The 22,186-nt window shown below is 39.5% G+C and overlaps 1 protein-coding gene across 1 annotated transcript in view; it reads right to left on the bottom strand.

Moving 5' to 3' along the window:
• GALNT12 (polypeptide N-acetylgalactosaminyltransferase 12) overlaps positions 1–22,186 on the bottom strand; it is a 47,436-nt gene that overhangs the window by 2,264 nt on the left and 22,986 nt on the right. The window contains exons 6-9 of the mRNA XM_058810310.1: positions 17,924–18,100; positions 15,200–15,331; positions 8,270–8,383; positions 1,904–2,059 (exon numbers count right to left, since the gene is read on the bottom strand). Of these exons, the coding sequence (XP_058666293.1) occupies positions 1,904–2,059; positions 8,270–8,383; positions 15,200–15,331; positions 17,924–18,100 (579 nt within the window). The remainder of the gene's footprint in view (positions 1–1,903; positions 2,060–8,269; positions 8,384–15,199; positions 15,332–17,923; positions 18,101–22,186) is intronic.

The raw sequence follows: 22,186 nt of genomic DNA, 5'->3' as shown, positions 1-22,186 counted from the left end.
CTTCGTAGGGTATATTTTTGATGGAAAAAGTAAAAATATCTAAGTGTGCCCCTTTCCTGCAGATGTGTGTGGAGTTCACTTGCTTTGCTGAAAGGAAAGCTGCCTCAGAAGTGTAAGGTCTGACAGGTATCCATAGTCAAATTCCCTAAAGAACACATTTTGAGATCTCAGGCCCTTTTTTTACATTTATTTCCAGATCAAGTCTCTCCTTCCAATCCAGGAGTGCTGTCAGCTAGGACAGCAAGCTGCAAAAGGGCAGCGCAGCAGCCGTGGAGGACTGCCCTGCTCTGAGGCCAACCCCTTGGCCTGGGTGCAGCAATTCCCAAGGCCCCTGGTAGCTTTGAAAGAAAAATGCCAATGCCTTGTTTCTGTCCATAGCCCCGACTCCTGTGGAAGTCTGCTCCTTCCCCCATCAGGAATGTTGCACTTAACTGCATCCTGAGCTGCAGCTCCTGATGCCCAGCAGCGTGTGCTTGCTCACAGACTTGCTGAAAGATTCAGCTGCAGAATTACTTTCCTGCTTCCATCACAATAATTCAAGTTTTAGAGCAGATTAATCAGTATCCATCTCACTCATTTTGGACTCAGTGTCCGCAAGAACTCAATTCTTGCCAAGCTGCTGGGAAGGCTGTTCAAATCTTTGATTATGCTCCATCCATAAGGACAGCTGCCTGACAGTACTATGCACAAAGCAAAAGAAATGTGGTGCTGACACCTCACCCATCACTCGCCTTGAAAGGTGGAGACTGGTGCTTTTGATTTAGTGCAGCAGCAGAAAAGGAACTGGAGCAGAGCAGTATATTCAAATCACACACATACAAAATGATCATGAGAAAGAACATTTAAAGTAATTCCTAAAGTCTCAGATGATGAAATTAATGGTTACAGTGGAAACAGATACATTCCATAATTTTTTCAATTTTTTCATTTTTTCAATTTGAAAAGTTCAGTTCTCTTGATTACTTCTTGAAGTGACTGAAGATCCTTCAATATACACCATCTTAGGGATTCATGCAATATGACTGAGCAATTTTGTTAAAAGATGACATTAAAAATGAAACATAATTTATAAAGTCAACCTTTTAAACATTTTTATTTAGTAATATCACTATGAGCTTCAGTCTGGACTAGATTTAGGGAACAGACAGTAACTTCCATCTTATTTTTTTAGAGTTTACCCTGCTACCTATCACTGCTGGTAGTATCGAAGTGTGACATTTGTCAGCCATGGAGCCTGTAGGGATTCGATGCATTATGCAGACACATTATGTAAATATACCATTTTGATATATTATGTGACCTTTTCCATTAGCCAAATAACAACACTCCAGAACCTGACCAAGGCCATCATTTTTCACCCAGCTTATTTTCTCTCAGGCATCCAGGGGCTTCTTTACAGATTCAAAACTACTAAACACAAACTTTTCTAATATCATGTAGAGGCAGCTGCTTAAAAGCAGGAAAGAGCACAAAGTAATGGTGATGTGTGAAGTATTGGGGATAAATGGGAATATAAATATTGGGAAATAAGTCAATGAAAAGAGAGAAGTAAGCCAGCCATATGACTGGCTGGGAAAGGGTTATATTGAAGCACCTCAATCTCAGGAGAAAACAGCAAGGGCGACATACAAGAGAGAATGTTCCCAACCTCCTTGATGTTAACAAGGGTGCTTTCCTTCCTCTAATCTTCCTGCTCTTTATGACTGGAGTGCTCTTTGCTCACTACCCTGTTTCTGTGTTCAGATGTTGAAAGCCAAGATAGTCTATTTCTCCCAGAGACCTGTGCCAGTGTTGTGGCCTGCACAATGTGTATGCAGTAAGATAAAAATTTCAAAAATTCAACAATTCTCCTTCCACCCACTCGCAAAAAAGAGAAAACCCGAACCCAAACAGGCACACTTACCTCTCTGAAAATAAACTTCTGGTTTTCAGGAACACTGTGGGCATTTTCTTGACACAAGTACATCGTCAGGTAGTCAGTCCCTGAATCAACGGCTGCGCAGACTTCCGGCTGTCGCGTGTTGTAGCGTATTTCATTGTGGGATGTGTACTCGAAAAACTACAAACCCAAGGGAAGAAACAAAGGACAGCAGTCATTTCACATGCACACAGAGAGTGTTTAGAAAGAAGCATATACTAAGAGACTATAATTAGGTTCACGAATAAAAGTTGCTGCTGTGAAGGGAAATTTTGCCAGAAATATTCAAGAGTACTTAACTTCTACTGCTTACTATTTTACAGAAAATCAATCTCATCACAGCACTGCTTTATTCTTGTAGCACTTAAATGTCCTGGAAAACAGGCGTTCCAGTATTAAAGAATTTCCAAATTTCAACTGCAATATTTAACTTTCACATTCTAGGCCCCCCTTAAAAATTGGATGGAAAACAGTTTCTGGCCTGACATTATGCCTTCTTAATTCAGTCATCACAAAGTAATATTACTTTTAACTAAGGAGTTGCTCACTGCATTGTTCAAATGCAGTTTGGTCCAGGTTCATTTCCAGTTATAATGGCCATTTCCACCACTAGGGATGCATGGTGATGAACATTTTGTTCTATAAAGTTTTAAGATATTATTTGAAGCAAAACAGGTACAGCTGCTTTTAAACATGAAAAAACTTCATTAAAGACAATTTACTGTCTTTACTTGTTGCACGATATTCTACAGAAATGTTATGAACATGCTCTGAAACTCCTGGCTTCTGTAGCAGTTATGGTTGAAGACTTCCTTAAAATTGTATACTTATCATGAACATTTGCCAACTTTTGGACTTCATTAAAGAGTGGCAGAGTTGGACAGTTGTTTGTATTTAGCAAGCTTATAAAAAATTTAGATGACTATAGTGCACGGATGTGTGTTTAGATCTGATTTAAATTATACTCAATAAAAGTAGAGGAGAGTTGTATAAACATCAGAAAATTGCTTATTACCCATAGTGCAGCTGCATTAGCAGAGACCAATAAAAGGATGAGGGAGAGAAGGAATCCTCTTTTGTTTTGTTTCCCCTCTGGAAACTGTAAGGCTTTGTGAAGGGGGCTGTACCAATTCAGAAATGTACATACTTGAACTTACCACAAAAACATCCTTAACAACCACCAGGGCTAATAACCTTGATGAGGAGTTGGAAGTGGAGTTTCAGTATAAACAGGACTGTGCTATTACAAAATCTTCAGCCATCCGTTTCCAAGTGTAAGAGCTCTGATCTGGACTACACTGATAGTAGTTGTTTCATGAAATCTGCCCCTCCTATTATCACAATCAGGAATTTCTCTGTCAAGGCGGCTGTCACAGCTATACGCTGACTGATGCTGCCCACTGCATCACCCTGTGGAGTCTCATGGCTTTTTTTTCCCAGCAATGATGCAAGTGACTGACCCCTGCCCTCCCCCCTGCCCCCCAGAATTCACCTGTTTGCCACCATTCATTTGTGGTAAGCCACAAAGGTAAATGAGTGTTTTTGAGAAAGCAACATCAGGTTTGAGGTCTCCCTGCTAACATAAGACCCCAGAGACCATGACTTTCCCTTGAAACCTATTGCTAAGATCTGTTCCTACAATGTAGGTTGCACTATTTTTACATTTGCTGTGTGCAAAAAACAAAAAATCTCATCAACAACAAAAATAAATTGGGTGAATATTGGTCCTGTTATTATTATTTACCCTAACAGGCAGCAGCTACTCCCTGGCCTTTAGGCTTTATTCCCAGGTTCAGTATCTGACTGACACATGGAAAACCCGCTACTTTGGGCACCACAGTGAGCTACAGAGACATGCATTTTAATCCTATGGCTTGTGAATAAAGAAAAAGCCTCAGTTCTGCTCAGTTGTGTGTGGATGGACACTTTTTACAGCTGCCACTTTCACAAATCCATATTTAGAGCCTTGCTCGTTAGGGGATGTATTAGATATAATAACTCTTTAGCAATTTGTATAAGTGAAAGCTTGCAAGCTGCTGACTGTACCAGATGTGCCAAGAATAAATGGAGCAGTTTCTAGATCAGAGCACTTCTTACTACTGATATCTTTCCTGAATGGTCTCTCAAGGACTTGTACCAGATTCCAAAGAAGAGCAAGTAAAACAGTTAATTTCTGGATAGCTTCAAGGAATGGGGTTATAGTACTAACAACCAAGCACTCCTGCCTTGTTGCCCAATGAACATAATCAGTTTATTATCCTACACTTCAAACTGAATAAATACTTCAGGCTTTGGGCTTTTCCAAGCTCTAGTAATACAGGAAATAAATATCTTCCTCCTCAAAAGGTAAAGCATTTTTTAGTTCTCTTTTCTTGCATTCTGTTAGCAGAAAGGAAGCATTTTCAAACTGATCCACAGCCCAGTAACTAGTAGCCTTACTGCATTTCTTTCCTTCTGAGAATCAGTAGATTCCCTTAAGTGCTATTGGCAAACTTGATGAGGCCTTTTACCCGGTGTCTCTGGCTTCTGGACAATCTACAGGATATGTCTCAGCTGCATCAGTGTCTCTCTGGTACTGGGGCCAGCAGCAGATTTTGGCTACCTCACTGGACCCTGAAACACACTCTCATCCTTCTCTGTGCCTGTTGTTTTGCATGCAGGGAAAAGTTTGCATTTGATGGGTAGAACCAGCAGAGAGGTTACCAGGTCTGATACTCTTTTTTGCTGAAAACCCAAGGGCTTTGCTAACTTCTTTGTTTCCCTCTCACTGTTAATGTCAAATGTATCAGCTCCAAATTGGAATTCTGGGAAGAACACTGTCAGTCAGTGTGTTCCCATCCTCTTATCACATCAGGCTGATTTCTTGCCATCACACATTGCTGCCCTCTGTGCTGCTTCCCAGCCATACCCGGAAGGGCAAAGGGCTTTAGTGGTGTTGAGTTTCAAAGCCTTTCATTCTCCTCTGTGGGGCACACACTCCCACAAAACATAAGCAGCCTGAGGTACAAGCAATCAGTGCCCAGTGTTTTGTGTATTTCCTTCCTCTCTTATGGATACACTCAGCTTTTAATACTGCAGTGTTATCCTCCCTTTCTTGTGATAAGGATAATGCTAATTTAAAAAAAACCCCTCCAGTTAGTTTTCTTACACTCACACAAAAGAATTAAAAGCAACCCTCTCAATTAGACCATGGATTCAAGAAGGAACAGAAACAAACTACCAGGAACTTTAGTTTTCTGAGAGTGGTTTTATTCACTGAGACATAAAACAGGAGCAGGTGCTGGGCTTTATAAATAACCAAGAGCACAGTGCTCTCTCCTCTCAGCACAGTGCACACAGATATTCAGAGGTCACCAAGTGGAGACTTGTTGCCAGTGAAAAGAGTTTTGAAGTTGTCCCCTACATAAACAGCCACCTGCCTGTGGTGTGGGATAGGGAATAGGAGCAAAGTTTGGAATAAGGGCTTGCTGCTAAAACTCTATATAGATAAAGAGTGGAGTGATGAGAACAAACTCACAGAAAAAAAGGCAGAAAGGGCTTGGGATTAGGATGGTGGATTCCCTTCTAGGGGGCCAAAGAGAAGTTAAGGGCTGCCTGCTGTCAGTAAACATCTCTGAGACTCCGTTGTTGTTATAACTAGAGGATGACCAAACCTTGCCTCAATAATTTCATCAGCAGACAGCAATGGACATAAATGTGGAAGACTTGACTGTTTTGATTCTGACAGTATCACCTGCCAAAGGATTCACACCACAAGGAACAGCCTGCTACCTTTTCAGATTGTCAAGAAGGTGGTGGGATGGGAAAGAAATGGAGAGAAATGTCCTGCTGGTAGGTTTCACAGCTATTTGCGAGCCAGAAAAGGGAGCTGCAAGTCCAGCAACCCCAACTTCATTTCCCACCTCACTTGTGTTTCTACATCTTGTCTTATTTTAGTCTTCCTTTGTTCTCCCACACACAACTCTTCCTGCTGTCCACTTGTTCTCTTGCAACTACCTATCACCCCTACTTGTGTCCTCCTTTGCCAGCTGGTATCTCAGCTCCCTCATTCAGTCACCATGCCCCTTTCCACTAAAATGTTCTCCAATGACTCTGCTTGGTCGACTCCCTGTCCTACTCTTCCCTGTGTCACACATGCCCTGCTCATCACCTGCTGCTCAACCTCTGTCATAAACTACTACTGCCTTTGTCACCTTGGCCCTTTCTGCCTGGCTCCTGCCAGCCCTCCCGTGCCTTTTGGCCCATTTCGCTAATCTTGTTTTACCCATTTCCTGTGTTTGGCCTTCCCTCCTCAGGCTCTGCAGTTCTCTCGAGTCATCTCATATTTTCCTTTATTGGTTTACTTTGCAGTCAGGTGCTTTCTCCACTTCTCCTTCCTGCTCCTGCCCGGGTGCCAGCAGAGGGAGCGGTTTGCACAGTTCCCAGAGTGTCGCTGCTCCCAGCCCGGCGCCTGCCACCGCAGGTACACGGATGCACCACCAGCAGAGATGGAAGAGCATTAATACCCAGAGATGTGATATCTTGCAGTAAATGCAGTTAATCTCTTAGGTTAATCTCCTAGTGCCAGCTAAACAAAGGATAACTGTAAAACCATGACAATTTGTCTCTGAATTGTACTTCTCTTTTGCTTTCACCTTTTATCTTATTTCTTTATTCTTTCTTGGGGAAAGAGATGAAATTTAAGCTAACTCTTTTTGCTCAGAGAAATGCAAAAAAAAAATGCAACCCCTCTCCTCTCTGTAATCTGCAATACAAGGAAAAATATATCTATAAATACCTTTGGCATGTTAGCATGTAATCCTCAATATTAAATGCTTCTTAATCTACAAAAGCTATCAAGTCACTTATAAGAAATGACTTGACTGGGTTATCTGATTATTAACTTCTCTATAGAGAGCTACAGAAGTATTCTTAACTTCTGCAAGAATTTGAACTGAGGGAGTAAACAGGGTGAGGTGGGGCTTAGCATAATTGGCATCCATCTGTTAGTATTGAAGTCCTTTGGCTTTTATCGTACAAGATTCTCACCCTGCCTTCCTCTGCACCTTGACCTTAAGGACAGAAATATTATGAAACCTAAGACATAAACCAGACATGAGCTAATAAATAATACTAAATAATAGTTATAATAATTTAGGCAATAAACTTGCTATCAGCAGCAAATCTATTTCCTCTTAAGATCTGAGGTACATTGCTTTTTCTTTCCCCTTTCTCATGTAAAGTGCAATTCATATTAGAAGCCTTCTCCTCAATACAGATTTGTTTTACACTCCTTGAGCTTTTATGTTTGTTTTTTTAAGCAGAGTTCAGAACGATAGCAGATACTCTGCCTAACTGTCACATCTCTGTTTTTTTTCCAAACTTTGTTTTCCCTTTTTTCCTTTTTCCAAACAATCCTAACTGAATGTTTGGATTAATTTCACTAAAAAAGGACCTAAACAGTCAAGCCACCCAAGCTGTCACAGGGTTATGTACAAGAGGTCTCACAAGACCTTTGGTACTCAGCACTGATGAAACCATATCTCAAGTACTGTGTTTACTCTAATCGGGATTAGAAGCCAAAAATCAAGATAGGCAAGTACATGACCCACATCAAATATCAAACTTCAATTCTGGAAGGTGGTCACTCAAAACTGTGCAAAAACAGCCATTCTAGCCATTCACACAGTGCCCCACAACACTTTTACCATGGCATTATGCAGAGAGGCTTATAGGTATCAAAACTAAGAACTGCTGCACACAGGTTCAGTCAACATGGAGAAAGAAAACAGCATTTTCATCTTCAGAAGTTAAAAACAAGACAGCAAGAATGACAGCGTTAAAGAGAGCCTCTGCTCTCCTGGACGGTGGAGCCCAAGCAAGGAGGAGATTTCTGTAGAAGTACAGGAGAAGATGTGGCCAAAAACCTCTTGGGTAGTTAGAGAAGCACCACGAGGAAGAGACATGATGACAGACCCAGGTGGAACTCGGTGAGGTTTCCAATGTTATTAAGGGCTTTAGAGGCATGGACAGAGAGAAGCTCAGAGGGGTTTTGGAGTTGAGTGAGCACTGGCCTGTGAGCACTATAGCTGCAGTGATGTGCCATTAACCCCTGCTAATGAGCTCTGTGGAAAGGCATAATAAAGGTATGCATAAGTTCCCTGGGCTGGGTAGACACATCCGCAGAATGAAGAAAATCTGACCTGAAGATACATCAAAATAAAAAGCATTTAGTGCAAGAATCAAAACTCAAACTAAGATCACTTTACTGCGGCAACACATTCTCTCAGACCTACTGCAATGACTTTACCATACTTCCTTACATTACAACCCTAAATGTTAGTCAAAATAAAAATAAAACATTATTCTTACCTGATTTTGTCCCATGCCATGGCATGGGTAGAGTATGACCCTCTGTCCAGTTACTTGATGTTCATTTGTAGGATTATAATCAAAGCAGAAGTTTTCCATTCCTCTATTCTTCAGCTAATCAAAACAAAAGAACATTTTAAAATATTAGTCTGAAGTAAAGAACATATTCTGTAGTCACTCTACACTCATCCTGCTGGGCTCTGAGATCCATCCCAAAGCTAGTGCAAAGCAACAGGAATAGATCAAAGGGATGCAATGGTAACATCTCTCAGACTAATAAGAAATAAAACTGGATCATCTTGACTTTGAGCACTCAAGCAGCCAGACATGATGGCTTCCCCTAGGAATGACACTATGTTCCAATGTATTTGCAAAGGAAGTAGGTAGAAACTATGAAAAAGTGTGTTGAAACCCAACAAGCCAGCAACTCATGCAGAACAAAAGAGTCTGCCATGCCTTTTTCCCCCAGGATCTACTTGTTCAATTTTCTTATGAAAAGATGACTACATACTTTTCTCAGTTTGTCAAATGGGAAATGTTAGGAGGATTTGTTCTCAAAAGGACTCCAGTACCCGCTTGAGGCAGAACAAGCAGAGAGATTTTAGGATCAGAAATTTTGAAAGTGGGCAAAATATATCTTTGGAAAGGGATATTATTATGGTGTGATATTAAATGCTATTGACTCATGTTACTGACCTCTGACAGAAGAGGTACATAACTTCTACATAAAATTTTAAAATATTAAGTTAGCTAATTTTAAAAACAACAGGCTAGTTATCAAGGATTTGCATTTAAGTATTCAGGAGGCAAAAGTAACTAAAAATAAGTTAAACAATCACATAGCCACTGATTCCTGGTATCAGCCACATAACCAAATTTGAAAACACACAGAGCAGAATAGGTTCTGTAAACAAGAAGCTGAATGCCCCTGCTACTGAGTGTAATTATATCACAGACAAAAAGAATAGGCAGAGTAAATCTCAGAAGAGTTAGTTCGGCAAGGTGTAATTTCACTGTTCTTCCCTAGTCATGATAATCGTATCCAGAGTTCTTAATGTGGAAAATGAGCGGACACACAGGGATTGCAGGCGGCTAGAACTAAACAAACAAGACAAACCCTGCGGGGCCTAAACCCACCACAGAGCAAACCACACAAGCTGGAAAATTAAATACTTGTGTTCTATATATGTTTGCTTTGCCAACTTCTACTTTTACTGTTACCCAACATCTTCTTTCCACTGCCTTGTGCTCACTCCCACATTAGACCACTGCAACCCTCCTTCAACAGCCAAAATAAACATTTTGTTTACTTTCCTAATGGGAGCCAAGAATTACACTTAGAAAAACAGGAAAGAGAAGTGTCTTACATAGACTATTTTTAACACTGCCATGGAACTACATAAACCAAACAATAAGCTTCTCATGTTTCTACATTCTACATCAGGAAACATCAACCTAAAAGTCATAACCACTTAAAATGGTAATTTTATCTCTACAATTGTTGTTGTCAGCAGCTGTCTTCAGGACCAGAGGGTCTCCCATTAGTAGGTTTAATAACATATGACTCTGCCTGACTGTCTACTGGCTCCAAGGGCAGCAAAGCCCTCATCCATGGTGCCCTTCCAGGCAGCCCAATGACTTCCCTAGTGCTCTTTGCCATCAGGCCCTGGCACATGCTCAAGTGTGAGCTCCCTTTTGGGAAATTTTAAATAATCTGTTTGAAAATGCCCTTCATCACCAGAACTACAGTAACTCTCATATGCATGTTACTCAATGCCCAAATATACACAGCAAAAAGATATGTAAAAGCTTACTAAACTTAAGCTTCATGTCAGATGGTTTGAAAATGAGGCTGTATTCTAGGGTGTTACCATGTATGTTCTCTCCTTTTTCGCTTTCATGCATAAATGAAATGTCAGCTTGTGATACATGCTGACATTTTCCTGCATGTACATGGTCCATGTTGTTCACCTGGTTCTTTTATTTTGTCAGACATTGGTAGATATGCCCACATTTCATCAGGAAGCCAATAAGTATTCAAGACCTAATTAGTGGGAATAGTATATTCTAAGCTTTTAAATTACCTGATTTGAAATGACATAGAAAAATTTGAAAATCTGACTGCAGCACCATTTATTTAAAAAAACCCAAAAAAACAAAGATACACACCCGCCCTCTGTTCCAAGGCAGAAAAAAAGTATAAGAGAATTTGTGAAATATTTTTCTCTTGTTAAATGAAAATATACAGTTTAAGTATCTTTTATGTGCAAGAGTGCAAGAGCTCTATCAAAACAGTGATCACCCACTCATTTCTGAAGCTATGTTTATTCCCACATCCATCATAAACAAGTCATGCAACGAGAATAAAATTTTCTGTGTGACTTACCTTACTTCTTTTGCACAATGCTGCATTAGAGAAACAGAAGCAAGAAAAAATGTTGATCACCTTGCCATTAAAACACATTGTTCAGATCTAAAACCACATACCCATGCAGGACTATTGGCTGTGGTTTTTTCAGCATTTGCTTCTTATTGAAACATTGCTATTGAAACTACAGATGTCACTGTCTGTGCCATTTAGTTACCACTGTTTGGAGGCTGACATAGGTAATAAACACCAAGATATTCACCATAGACCTTAACCCTTACTTCTAGGAAATATTTCAATCTATTGTTTCCTAATATCTGGACACTTGCATATAACTACACAATACAGCTGGCATTCCATGAATAAGTCTTCGTTTGATAAAGTGCATTGTAAACAAACCATCAACAACAGATTTTTGACATTAAAACTTCATTACATTAGTTGATAAGTACAGCCAATGGAGCCCTGCCAACCTTTCTCGACATGCACAAAATAGATCAGAATCCTCTTTATTCTGCCAGCGGCAGTAGAGCTGATCTATTAGTGAGATGGACAGATGACACTGTGGGATGCAGTAAGATATGAATTTGCAGCAAGCCAGACAGCTTCACTAGTACTGATCAAAGATCAGCTTTTACCTCAAAGGTAATCCAAGCAGTCACAGGAAATTATTCTACTGAGTAAATGCTATTTTCATATCACCTGTTAACTTAAGGGCAATGCTGAAAAGGGCATACAAGACTGATGACTAAAACCCTCTGAAGGAAGGTGACACACTGCTGTTGGATTCATTGGCTCACCTCAGCAAGCCCAAATCCCCCTGGGAAGCTCAAAAACCCATAAGCATGAGGCTCAAGCAATGGTGTGTTCACTACCAAACACTTGAATTTCTTCCAGAAATTCCTTTTAAAAAGCTTCTGCCTAGCTTTCAGAGGCTTTTCAGAGCCAACCAAGTGGTGCATATTTTCCTGTGATTGGCATAAAGTCTCCAGGTCTAGTCAGTCCTAATCTTGGCTACCAAGCCAATGTCAAGTGGCAGCTCTACAAATTGGATTATAATGAAGTTTTAGAGGTATACCTTAGAGAAGGGACCCTGATACCTCTGAGAACTTGAAGCATGAGTCATGCAATATCTTTGATTATGTAATTTAAAGCACATAGCTATATTCTTCTGCAAGCCTGTCCAAACATATGTGTTCTTTAGATAATTTAAATAATTTTAAATTCTCTTTCATGTTGCAGCAAAACAAAATTCTTCAAAGTTTTAAAGGCATAGTTTAAAATCTTCCTTCCAATTTTTTTAGGATTATATCTAGTCTAAATTAAAAGAAAATTATGACTGAGGACTTGAAAAGGAAGATGAGATGGTCTTGGAGGAAAATAGGGAAGGAACTGTCAAAAGAAAAATTCAAGTTTTTTGACTTCCCAACTGACTCAGTCAGAAACAGATGCCTTTAGTGATAGAAGGCAGAAAGAGAGACCCGATAGAAAGTCCCAGCACAAGACATCTATCAGCTTAGTTGCTTTACATTCAGCTGAAAGAAATATCAGCTAGAAACTGAGAGCAAAGAAAAGCTTACCATGTCAGAACATAGTATGGTCTCACCACCAAGTGATCAAACTTACAGAAAATTAGAGTAAAATCCTGATTTTTGTGTCACCGCTGTTTTTTAATGCCAATCTTGATGCCAAACTTAAAGCCAAATTCACTGACTGACCCCAGTCTTTATCCTTGGATATGCACCTCAATGCCAGCCATACTTAATGCGTACCTCAGAAGAGAGAAGAGCCCTGGCTCCTGCCTTGCTTTGCAGCGGTGCCTTTCCACAGTCACCCATATCATGGAAAGAGCACAGAGCTGCCCAGCCCCTCTATCTCCACCCAGCTGCACAATGCAGAGATGTCACCACACCAATGCTGAGCACACCAGCTGGCTCAAAGCTCTCCCTACAGACTCCCACACCATCCCTTCCCAGGGTAGTTAGGATTTGTAAGCCGACCCAGTCTCTGCTGTCCAGGTGAGCAATTTGTGCAGAGCTGGGGCTCAAACCTTGTTACAATTTCACACCTACCTACTCGTAGCATGCTCAAGGATGGCCAAATCAGAGGTTGTGCCAGAAAAAGATACATCAGTGTGCTACACCAGAGCCTAAAAGGTATTATCAGCCTTTCCAGAAGTGCTGACATATTATTTTAACCCACTGAGTGCCCACCAGCATCACTTCTTCCTGCCCCCTCAAAGAAATTATTCAAGGCAGAAGGTTCATATCCCACAAAGTTCCAAAGCTGCACGAAGCCCAAGGAGCAGCAAGAAGATATTTATCTCTTTTATAGGTGCCAGGCAGTTTGCAGGAATGTAATCATATCTCAGGCAAAAAAGGTTCATAATTCAGTATGTTTAAGTAAAGTTTGAGGCAGCTAGCATTTTAGATAACCAAGAGTAGGTAGTATGGATATTTTTATCCATGTATCAAGAAAAAAAATGTAGCATAAGAAGCTGCTTGCCAGTGCACAGCACTGAATGCTGCTCATTAATTCTTGACTCCGTTTGAATAGCACATGGCTGACTTACAGGTAATCTTAGAAATATTTTTAAGTTCAGTTCAAAAGTAAAAAGATTTTTAAGGGAAGTAAAAATCTCCATATTCCCTTGTATTCTCCTTGAACAATTAAATAACCTCACACTAAGCTGAGCTGTTATCAAAGCTGACACTTTTAAATACAGTATTTTTGTGAAGCAGAAAAGCCCTACACAGCTGAGGCGGGAGTAAAGAACAAGATCAGTGATTCATTGAAGCTAGCAGATGGGACTCAATATCCACAAATCAGCTGAATCAGTAGGTGTCGTTTCTGCACTCCCAATTTCTCAGAGTACAACCATATTTCCATCACATTTTAAATTCCTCCTCCCCCCCAAAAATGGCGTATTCTCATTATGCTCACAACTAGATGACAGCATTTATGAATTGTTTTTGGAGAAATATATAGAGCACACCTAAATTACACTCTAGATACCTCAAGCAGCTCTGAACAAGAGTTATTATTTCTAGGTACTGTCAACTCCTTGCCTGAAGATGACAATTAAATCATAAAAGAAATTGCACAAATCCCTTCTCTTCACTATCACTGGCACCAGTCTAACCCTTTCTTTTGGAGGGAGAAGGATGGAGGTGGAGGGAAGGATAAAATACCTGAAATGCTCCTGGAAGTTAAGTCTTATAATACTTTACTGCTTCAACTGTCTCAGAACTTGCCAGTGGCAACAAAGAACAAAAGAACAAAAACAGAACCAGTGTTGTACCAGGGTTTGTTCAAGGTACTGGATAATGGTGGGTAGCACCTTTCATGCCACTGATCAGAGAGATATCACCTCTCCTGCAAGCTCCAAGACAAATGGAGGAGGGTGGCAATTCTCCCAGAGGCTCCTAAGGGCTTTTCTGACAACTGCTCCCACAGCTCCCCAGGGGAGGAGTTTTCCCCAGGGGAAACCACAGCATTTCCACATTAGCATCTTTTTCATTCAACAAGTTACAAAGCTATTAGGGCAGACTTCGGGGAGACTTTGTTCCTGAATGTTTTGTATGTCCACAGAGATCAGATTTTTTTTTCCCTTTCCTGAAGGAGATTCAGCAGAGGCTGAGTAACTTGGGGAAGGGCAGATGGCAGCAAGACAAGGGCTGGATGTGATGATGCAGAGTGGGAATGCAGCTCAGCTGGATCTGCAGAGAGATTGAGTTACCAGCAAAAGTACTTTTAAGTCGATGAGGCATTTGGTAATTAGGAAAGTATTTGATACATCTTTGCCTGGTGGAAAGGTGCAGTTTTGTGTTCCTGACAAGCAGCTGGTAGAGAGGAGAGAGGTGATTTTTCAGAGGAAACAGCTACTTGCTGCATCATCTCGGCCTTCATCCCTTCCAGATGAGATTACAGTAATGTAATATACACAGAGCTATAGTTTATATTTCTTTGTAAGCTGCAAAGAGCATAAAGAGCTGTCAGCTCTTAAAAGAGAAGAGGATTCTGATTGAAACTATTGCCTGTGCCCTTGTTGGTCTAAAGTGACCTCCAGATTAAAAATTAACCTGTTGGTTTAATATACAGAATCCCCTATGATCTGGAAGCACTTAGCACCAGTTCTCTTTCCCATCAGCAGAGCATCATAGTTTTCATCAGATAAAATGTATGAACATATGTTTCAAAGCAGACTCCTTTTCTTTTCAATTCAACAAGTAAAATAAAACACTTTACTGTTATCTTTTTGTTACAAAATGTTTCGAGAAATAAAAATCTCCTCTTTTCCTGCCTTTAACAGTCCCAAGATGTCACTTAGAAGGAGTAATCCACAGCAACATTACCTGTTCTCCTACTCTGTCTCAGAACTCCTTCATAAACACCATTCCCTTCAATAAAGATTCTGATAAATACTACATTTTAAAGCCTACCAGTTTTAAGTGAATTCTACCAAAATCCCAAACTGATTTAGGCACAAAACCACCTTCACACTAACTTAGTAGGAGAGCTCAGAGAACTGCAAGCAGGCTCCCTTCTCAGCAGCCACATACCATTCCAAAGAAGCCTGGTCTGTCCTCGGGTACGTGAAGTTCTGGATACACGTTCTCCAAAAACCATTTGAAGTCCTTACATTTCAGCTTCTCTCGTAGAAGTCTCCTTTCTGTCACATCTCCATATGGTTCCTAAAAAAAAAAAAAAAAAAAAAAAAAAAAGAAAGGAAAGAAAAAAAAAAATTTAAAAAAATCCCGAACAGATGCTCTCTTTTAAATTATCTGTATACATTATTAGGAACCGTATGCTACAGTGATGAGTAGGACTTCTAGCCAGGAAATATCACCATGTTTGGGTGCTGGATTTGATTTCATTATCCTTACATTTGTTAAATGCTGACAAAAAATAATTGGAACTGTGCAAGTAGAACTTTAAAATATTCTAGAAGAGAGTTGTGTAAGAAAACTCCCTGAATCTGCAAGTGAGGAAGCCCTTGAATACAGATTGCTGGAGACTGAGAAGGCATACTGGAAAATGAGACTTCCTTTAGATACATAATTGAAAATCTCCAAAGCAGTGAATGAATCTTTAGGACTTTAAATTGTAACACTATCCATTTGAAAATTACCTGTACAGTTCTACACTTAAGTTATGAAATTTGTGAATCTGATAATGTATCCTTTGAACTTCACCATTTTGGGGGGGTGAGGAGTATGAAATTTTAAACCTCCAGAGAAAAGCTTTCATTGCAGACTTTTCCCTGTCTATGAATTGGAGCAGAGTCCATGTCTTTTTATGTCTGTCTTCAAAACCCTATCTTCATACTGACTAGGGATTTCAGATAGTCAGGCACAAGAGAGCGTTTGCAGCCCCCAGATTTTTACAGGTCACTTGACAGAGTCTTTCATCAAACCACAAACATATTTGCATTTCTCAGAGCTGTGGAAATACCACTGAAAACACAAAGCAGATGTAAAACAGAGATGCCTGTTTGAATAAACAAACAGCGTGACATATTAGCTCTGAGGTCTGAACATTAATCTTGCAGTGAAACTTCATGGAACCAATTTTTGCAGCCATAACATCAATCATTTTCCTGTATGCTATGGAACTGAATATTTGGGTCTGATGAAGTAAAAAGGTCTGAGCTCAACTGCTGCAACAAGTGGTGCACAGAGCATTATGGAAACCAAAGTTCATTGGCAGCAGCTTTGATATGTGGAAAAATAACCCTCATGAGTTTCAGCTTATATCCACTGTGTTACAATAAGCCAATACATGAAACTTTCAGTACTAACACAAATATCCTTTAAAGTTAAAGCTCTGTCATTACAGACATAAGAGGCCCAGCATTTTACATGAAAAATTGTCAGCATTTATTGCTCTTTTTGTGTATGACAAGCTGAAATCAGCCTGGCGTTGCCTATGGGCAAATCCCATATTTCTCTCCAAGTCAGACTCCGATAATAAAACCTAAATGGCTTTTATGACATTAAAGTAAACCAATTATTACAAATGTGTGGACTATAATGATCTAATTACCCAATTTAATCCAAACAAACACAAGATGAAAGCTAACCAAATTCATCTTCTCCAGCATCCTGTAGCATATTTTTTAAAAGTCTCATGTTTGCAAGGGCAGTTTTCCCCTGCTGCATCTATAGAGGTTGGCCACTCAAATAAGAGGGGGGCTCCCTGTGCCCCACACTGATCTGATCTGGGGCTCCCTGCCCCACCCAGGTCTGATCCAGTGCAGCCAGAGGCTGATGCCCAGCAGCCCATCCCAGGCACAAAACCAAAAAGGCAGCATTTAGAAAACTTCATGCAAAGAGATCATGCTGGGGAGACCAGGCACCTCCAGAAACAAGCAACAGCAGACAATGATTTCTCTGGGGCCTGAATTTCAGACGTTGTGACAGGGGTTCATTTAATTCATTTCTAGACACTGAGAGAACCTTCCACTGTTATTGTTTTCCAGCCTTCAGGCCCCTAACGATAAATACGTCCAAGTTATGAATTTGCACGCTGCTTTACTGTTTTGACATAGTCAGTTTTCACAATAATAATTTCCTGAAAAATTCTGCAACCAATGATCTTGCATTTTCATTTCAAGGAAAATAAAAATATCAACTTAAAAGAACTCAAAACTGACAGAACTGATACTTGAAACATTTTATTAGGAACATTTTTATCTGAGTTGCCATGATTGATTTTAATTAATTTAATCATTTCAATATTGATTTTGGTTTCTACTTGTTGGTGCTTCGGTTTTTTTTTTAACTGAACATGGTGCAGCAGTAAATCAAACAGAAAAATATATTTTGGTTTACATCAGTCCCAAGTTTTACAATTATCACAAGACAGGTAATTTTGCTAAATATTAATAACATGCTGTTTACCTGAAGGTCTACTGTCCACTGAAAGTTGTGGATTTGCATTCATTAATTGTGTAATTCTTATTGAGAGTCCAGGATCAGCCATTTCACAGAAGTGTACATTTTAGGCTAAACAACTCCTCCTTGCTTTGATGATCCCGCTTCATATTATTCTTTTATTTTTTCACTTATTATTGACATAGATTGGGCCACCTTGTACTCTTACAGAATTTTAAATCTTTTTCCAATGAATTAAAAATTATACACTTATTCTATGTCTGGGAAAAACTTTCAGAAGGAATAAGAAATAAACATAGAAAGCACTTCATGTTAAGTATTAGCTTAGCCAATAGTTAGTAAGTTGAAAAACAAATTCTGAAATTGCAGGAACAATGGAGTTGAACTCACCAAGCGAGCGTGTGGGTTTCGGTGGTAATAAAGTTGTTTATATTCATCCATCCACACTTCAGCTGCACGCACGCTGTTTGCCAGAGCTTTGACCCGTGAGTATGGGGCTTGTTTGGGGAAAACATGACCTACATGGGAGCAAGGATGGATCTCAAGACTTCCTCCACACTGCCATATCTGAGCAAAGAATTGACAGTGTGCGTCATTAATTTTGTCCTTTGCAAGCTCAAGGATATAGTAACAATAAGCCTGTGTAAGACCAACACCATCTCAAGAACACCACACCACACTACAAGTAACACATACAATAATTTTGTGTCTCATTTGATGACTAAACTGGATAGAATTACATCCTTGTTGCTCTTAGTAATTTGCTCTGAGTTCACAAGGAGATAATCACTCTGGTTTTATCTGGAGTGCAATATTCCTTTCTTAGCTTTATTTTGTCATGATAAGATGTGATCTACCATACAAGTTATGCAGGTATTATTGAAAAAAAATAAATTAAAAGACAAAAGAAGCATGTTTCTTTTCCAAATTAACCACATAAATAGCTATTTCAGAAAGAAACCAGTAACTGATAACTAATTCTTATTAGAAATCTATAGCTCTATGTACCATCTACATATTCTACAAAGCTGACTTGGCAAAGGTAAGCTTTCCATTTGTACATTCACCAATCTAGAAGGGCAGCATAGGTGCCTGGTGATAAAATCTCAGTAACCTTTTCCATTGGAAAGCTGGGAAATGTACCCCAGAGCCAGCACATGAAAAGAAAAAGCAAAGTACTTCTATAACTTATGATGGTCCAACCAACAACAATGAAACAACCTCCCCTATCTAAACTAATATTCCTGCTTGATGCCAAGGAAGTACTTGCACCCAAATGTGGAATTGGCAGATCCCTGCAAACCATCACTCTGCCCTTGTGCTCAGGCTCCTGCTTCTCTGGCTCCCCAGGCTGGGAAATGTACAGCCCATGAGATAAAGTCCAGAAACAACCATCATGTGGATCCATTAGCCTCAGCACTATGTACACATTTTTGTAATTACATTCTTCGCCTCCGAAAACCAAGGACTTTTGGCAGCTCATCTACACAGCCACTTTCCCATCACCCATTCCGATCTCAAGTTTGATTACTTGAAAGGAAAGCAGAGCTATGCATTTCCTATTCAATATTGTGTGTGACCACACCATGGCAGATGCCCTGTTTCTGAAGGGTGCCTGAAACAAGGTTTCTGAAATTTTGCCAGATGGGAGGAAGGCCGGAGATGTTGCTGTACTTGAACTAACTTGAGGCTGTCACCAATGGCTCTGATGGACTTTCCATAAAAGATTTAGAATTCTCCTCATGTATTCAACCATGCATAAGTGGCAGCTCATCATTCCTTTGTAAATGGAAGACAAAGGAAATTAGCTGGGATAGGCTTAAGGGGGTAGAGGTTTGCTCCCTGACAACCTTCTTGTATACATTTTTAATTATATGCTATCCAAATACATACAGCAGGAGTGAAAGATAAGAGGTAGCAAATAAAAGCTCTGCTGCTAACAGTGCCAAAAGATCAGTGGTGGGACTTTTCCCACCTCTCTCTCTGGGAGTTTTAGGGATCTAAAAAGATAAAGGTTTTCAACTCACACAAGATAGGACTTGGTTTTAGACTGCTAACTTTTAGGGTTTTTTTATTTTAAGTTACTTAGAATTTCTCTAAAATTTCTAAATTTGGAGATCAATGAGTGTCATCTCCATTGATTTGGTTTTGGATAACAACATCAGAATTTCTGCATGGCACAATGCTATATTTAATTACCAAAGTGTAAGCACTCTAATACATATGTTTACTTTTAAAACAGAGAGTTTCTTTAAAGATATAGGTAAATCATTAATCAGCTATAGGGAACATTGGATAATTATTACTTCCTGGATTTAAAATTTTAATTTCTTGTTTTCCATGTGAGGCTTCTTTCCTCTTTTTTGCTGCTTTTCAGGGAAGCAGTATATTTGTCATTTGAACAAAGATGATTAAAGGAATTATACAAAAAATCTACAATTCTGTACTAATCTTTTAAACAATTTGCATATTTTCTTAGATAAGTTACTTTACTGCCATTTTGAAAGCTGCTATGAAACTAACTATCCACTTTCACTTTACAACCTCCTTTTTTGAGATTTATTTAAAAACAACATTTTTCATCATTATTATTTCTATGTTCAAAATTAATTTTTTAAAGCTTCAATTTACCATTCAAGATTTGTCAGCAAATATTAAGAGCCATAATTTTATTAGTTTAAAAATTTCCAATGTTATATTCCACATAAGAACTATTAATTCATCTTTATTTATCTACTTTTAAAAAATATATTAGGAACAGATGATAAAGACTACTGAAATAAAAATGTAGTTAAAAAGGAAGCACATGCTTCAGCTCTTCCATGATAAAGTCTGATTTCAAAGGAATGAAACAAACTGACCATACCTCTGCTAAATTGATGACAAAAAGAGAATTCCATAACAGCTGAATTTTTAATAATTAAAGCTCTCTAAAAAATAACTGTAGGTTGCTAAGCAATGCTCACTAAATTCTAAGTATTTCATAAAAACAGTACAAAAATTATCTTGTCATCCTATTACAAAAGAAAATTGAATATACTTCAGCTAAACAATTCCTCAAAAGGAATTGTTTATTCACTTTCATTAATATGGAAAAATTATGACCTCTATATAGAATCAGGTACAAATGAACAGCCATAAAATAAAGCGAGGAATTTAATAGAGAAAGTAAAGTTGATTACTAAATGCTAAGTAAGTGGCTCTGCAGAAGATTCTCCATAAAACTAGCTCAACCTTCTCTAACAGAAAAGCACATAAGGTTTCATGCATATTTTGCAAGTTCACGTACATGTAGATCTGTTTCTTTACTAGGTCTGGGTAACTCACAGCTCTCATAATAAAAGCACACATTTTTCCTCCACTTCAATAAGAAAACAAGGTGACATTCCTTTTTTCACTTTCACTTTCATCTTGATGCATGCAGACTATCGGCGTACTTTCTTTTGTTTTCAGAGACAGATGGTGGCATTATGAAAACCTACAGAAAATGTTCACAATCTCACCTTGGGATCGCTGTCCCTGCCAGGGTCTCTGGACAATTGACCTTGTGCTGGGTCAATGAATACTAAAGAATAAAAGCTCTACCAGCTCATTCTAACACTTTAAGACTATCTGGAAGAAATAAAAAACATAGAAAGGATGCTACATCCTAAAAGGTGGCAAAATGTGGAAAACCCTATGTTTCTGCTGCTCTCTCTCTGCTGCAATTTTTTCTTGACAAGTTGTGGCTAAGCCCCCAGTGTGGTGCTCATGCACAATCTGTCGGAAGCTGGGTGGGTGGAGAGGCACCCCAGACACACAGACTCACCCTGGCTGCTCTCAACACAAGACAGAGTTCCAGATCCAGACAAAAAGAAACAATACAAAAATACTGGAAAAGAGAAGACCCCAGGTGTTCTGAGGCGTATCACCCAGGCTCATGGGCAGGAACATTTTTGAGAAGAAAGACCTTTTTGCACATGGTAGGCTGAAGGACAGACCACAGACATATTAAGCGTTGGTCCAGAAACAAACTTACATTGCAGTGCCACTTGCAGGACCAAGAGCAGAGAGGGGACAGAAGCTGCAACCAAGTTCCCTTTGCTCTGAGTACAAGAGGGAGAAGATGAAAGAGCATGTTTTGAATCCCTCAGAAAGAGGAGTTTCAATGCCCATTATGCCCATGAAGTGAAATCTTATCCAGCCAAATAGCATTAAGCAATCCAAAATCAAGGTACATTGACTCGATTCTGCATTCAGCACGTAGCCTCCATCTCTCTTAGTCATCGTGCTTTTAGTGAAAGCTTTGTCCTTGTTGCACTTCTCAAAACCACAGAGAATTTCTTCAGCTCAGAATAATCGAAGTGCAAGAAAGAGGAGGCTTGAGGACAAGTCTTTTCATGTCATTGGGAGAGAGTGGTGTTTTCAGAGACGAGAGCAACAATAAATTAATTTACAGCAGTTTTGAGTAGTTCTGCTCCTAATTTTCAGGTCTGACAGGTTTAGAAAACACAAGGACAACAACACTAACAATGATTTATCCCTTCCGACCTCTTGGAACACTGCAGGCAGCCAAAAGAACACAGTTAAACAGCATCATAGCACTCTGCTCTGTTCCACAAAAATCCTCTCCACACAGAGCACAAGTACAAGGGCTCCAAATCAAACAGAGCA

This window comes from Ammospiza caudacuta, chromosome 1 (assembly GCF_027887145.1).
Source record: "Ammospiza caudacuta isolate bAmmCau1 chromosome 1, bAmmCau1.pri, whole genome shotgun sequence".
NCBI classification, from domain to species: Eukaryota; Metazoa; Chordata; class Aves; order Passeriformes; family Passerellidae; genus Ammospiza; species Ammospiza caudacuta.
The sequence above is the reverse complement of the archived record's forward strand: the minus strand, read 5'-3'. Positions and strand labels throughout refer to the sequence as shown.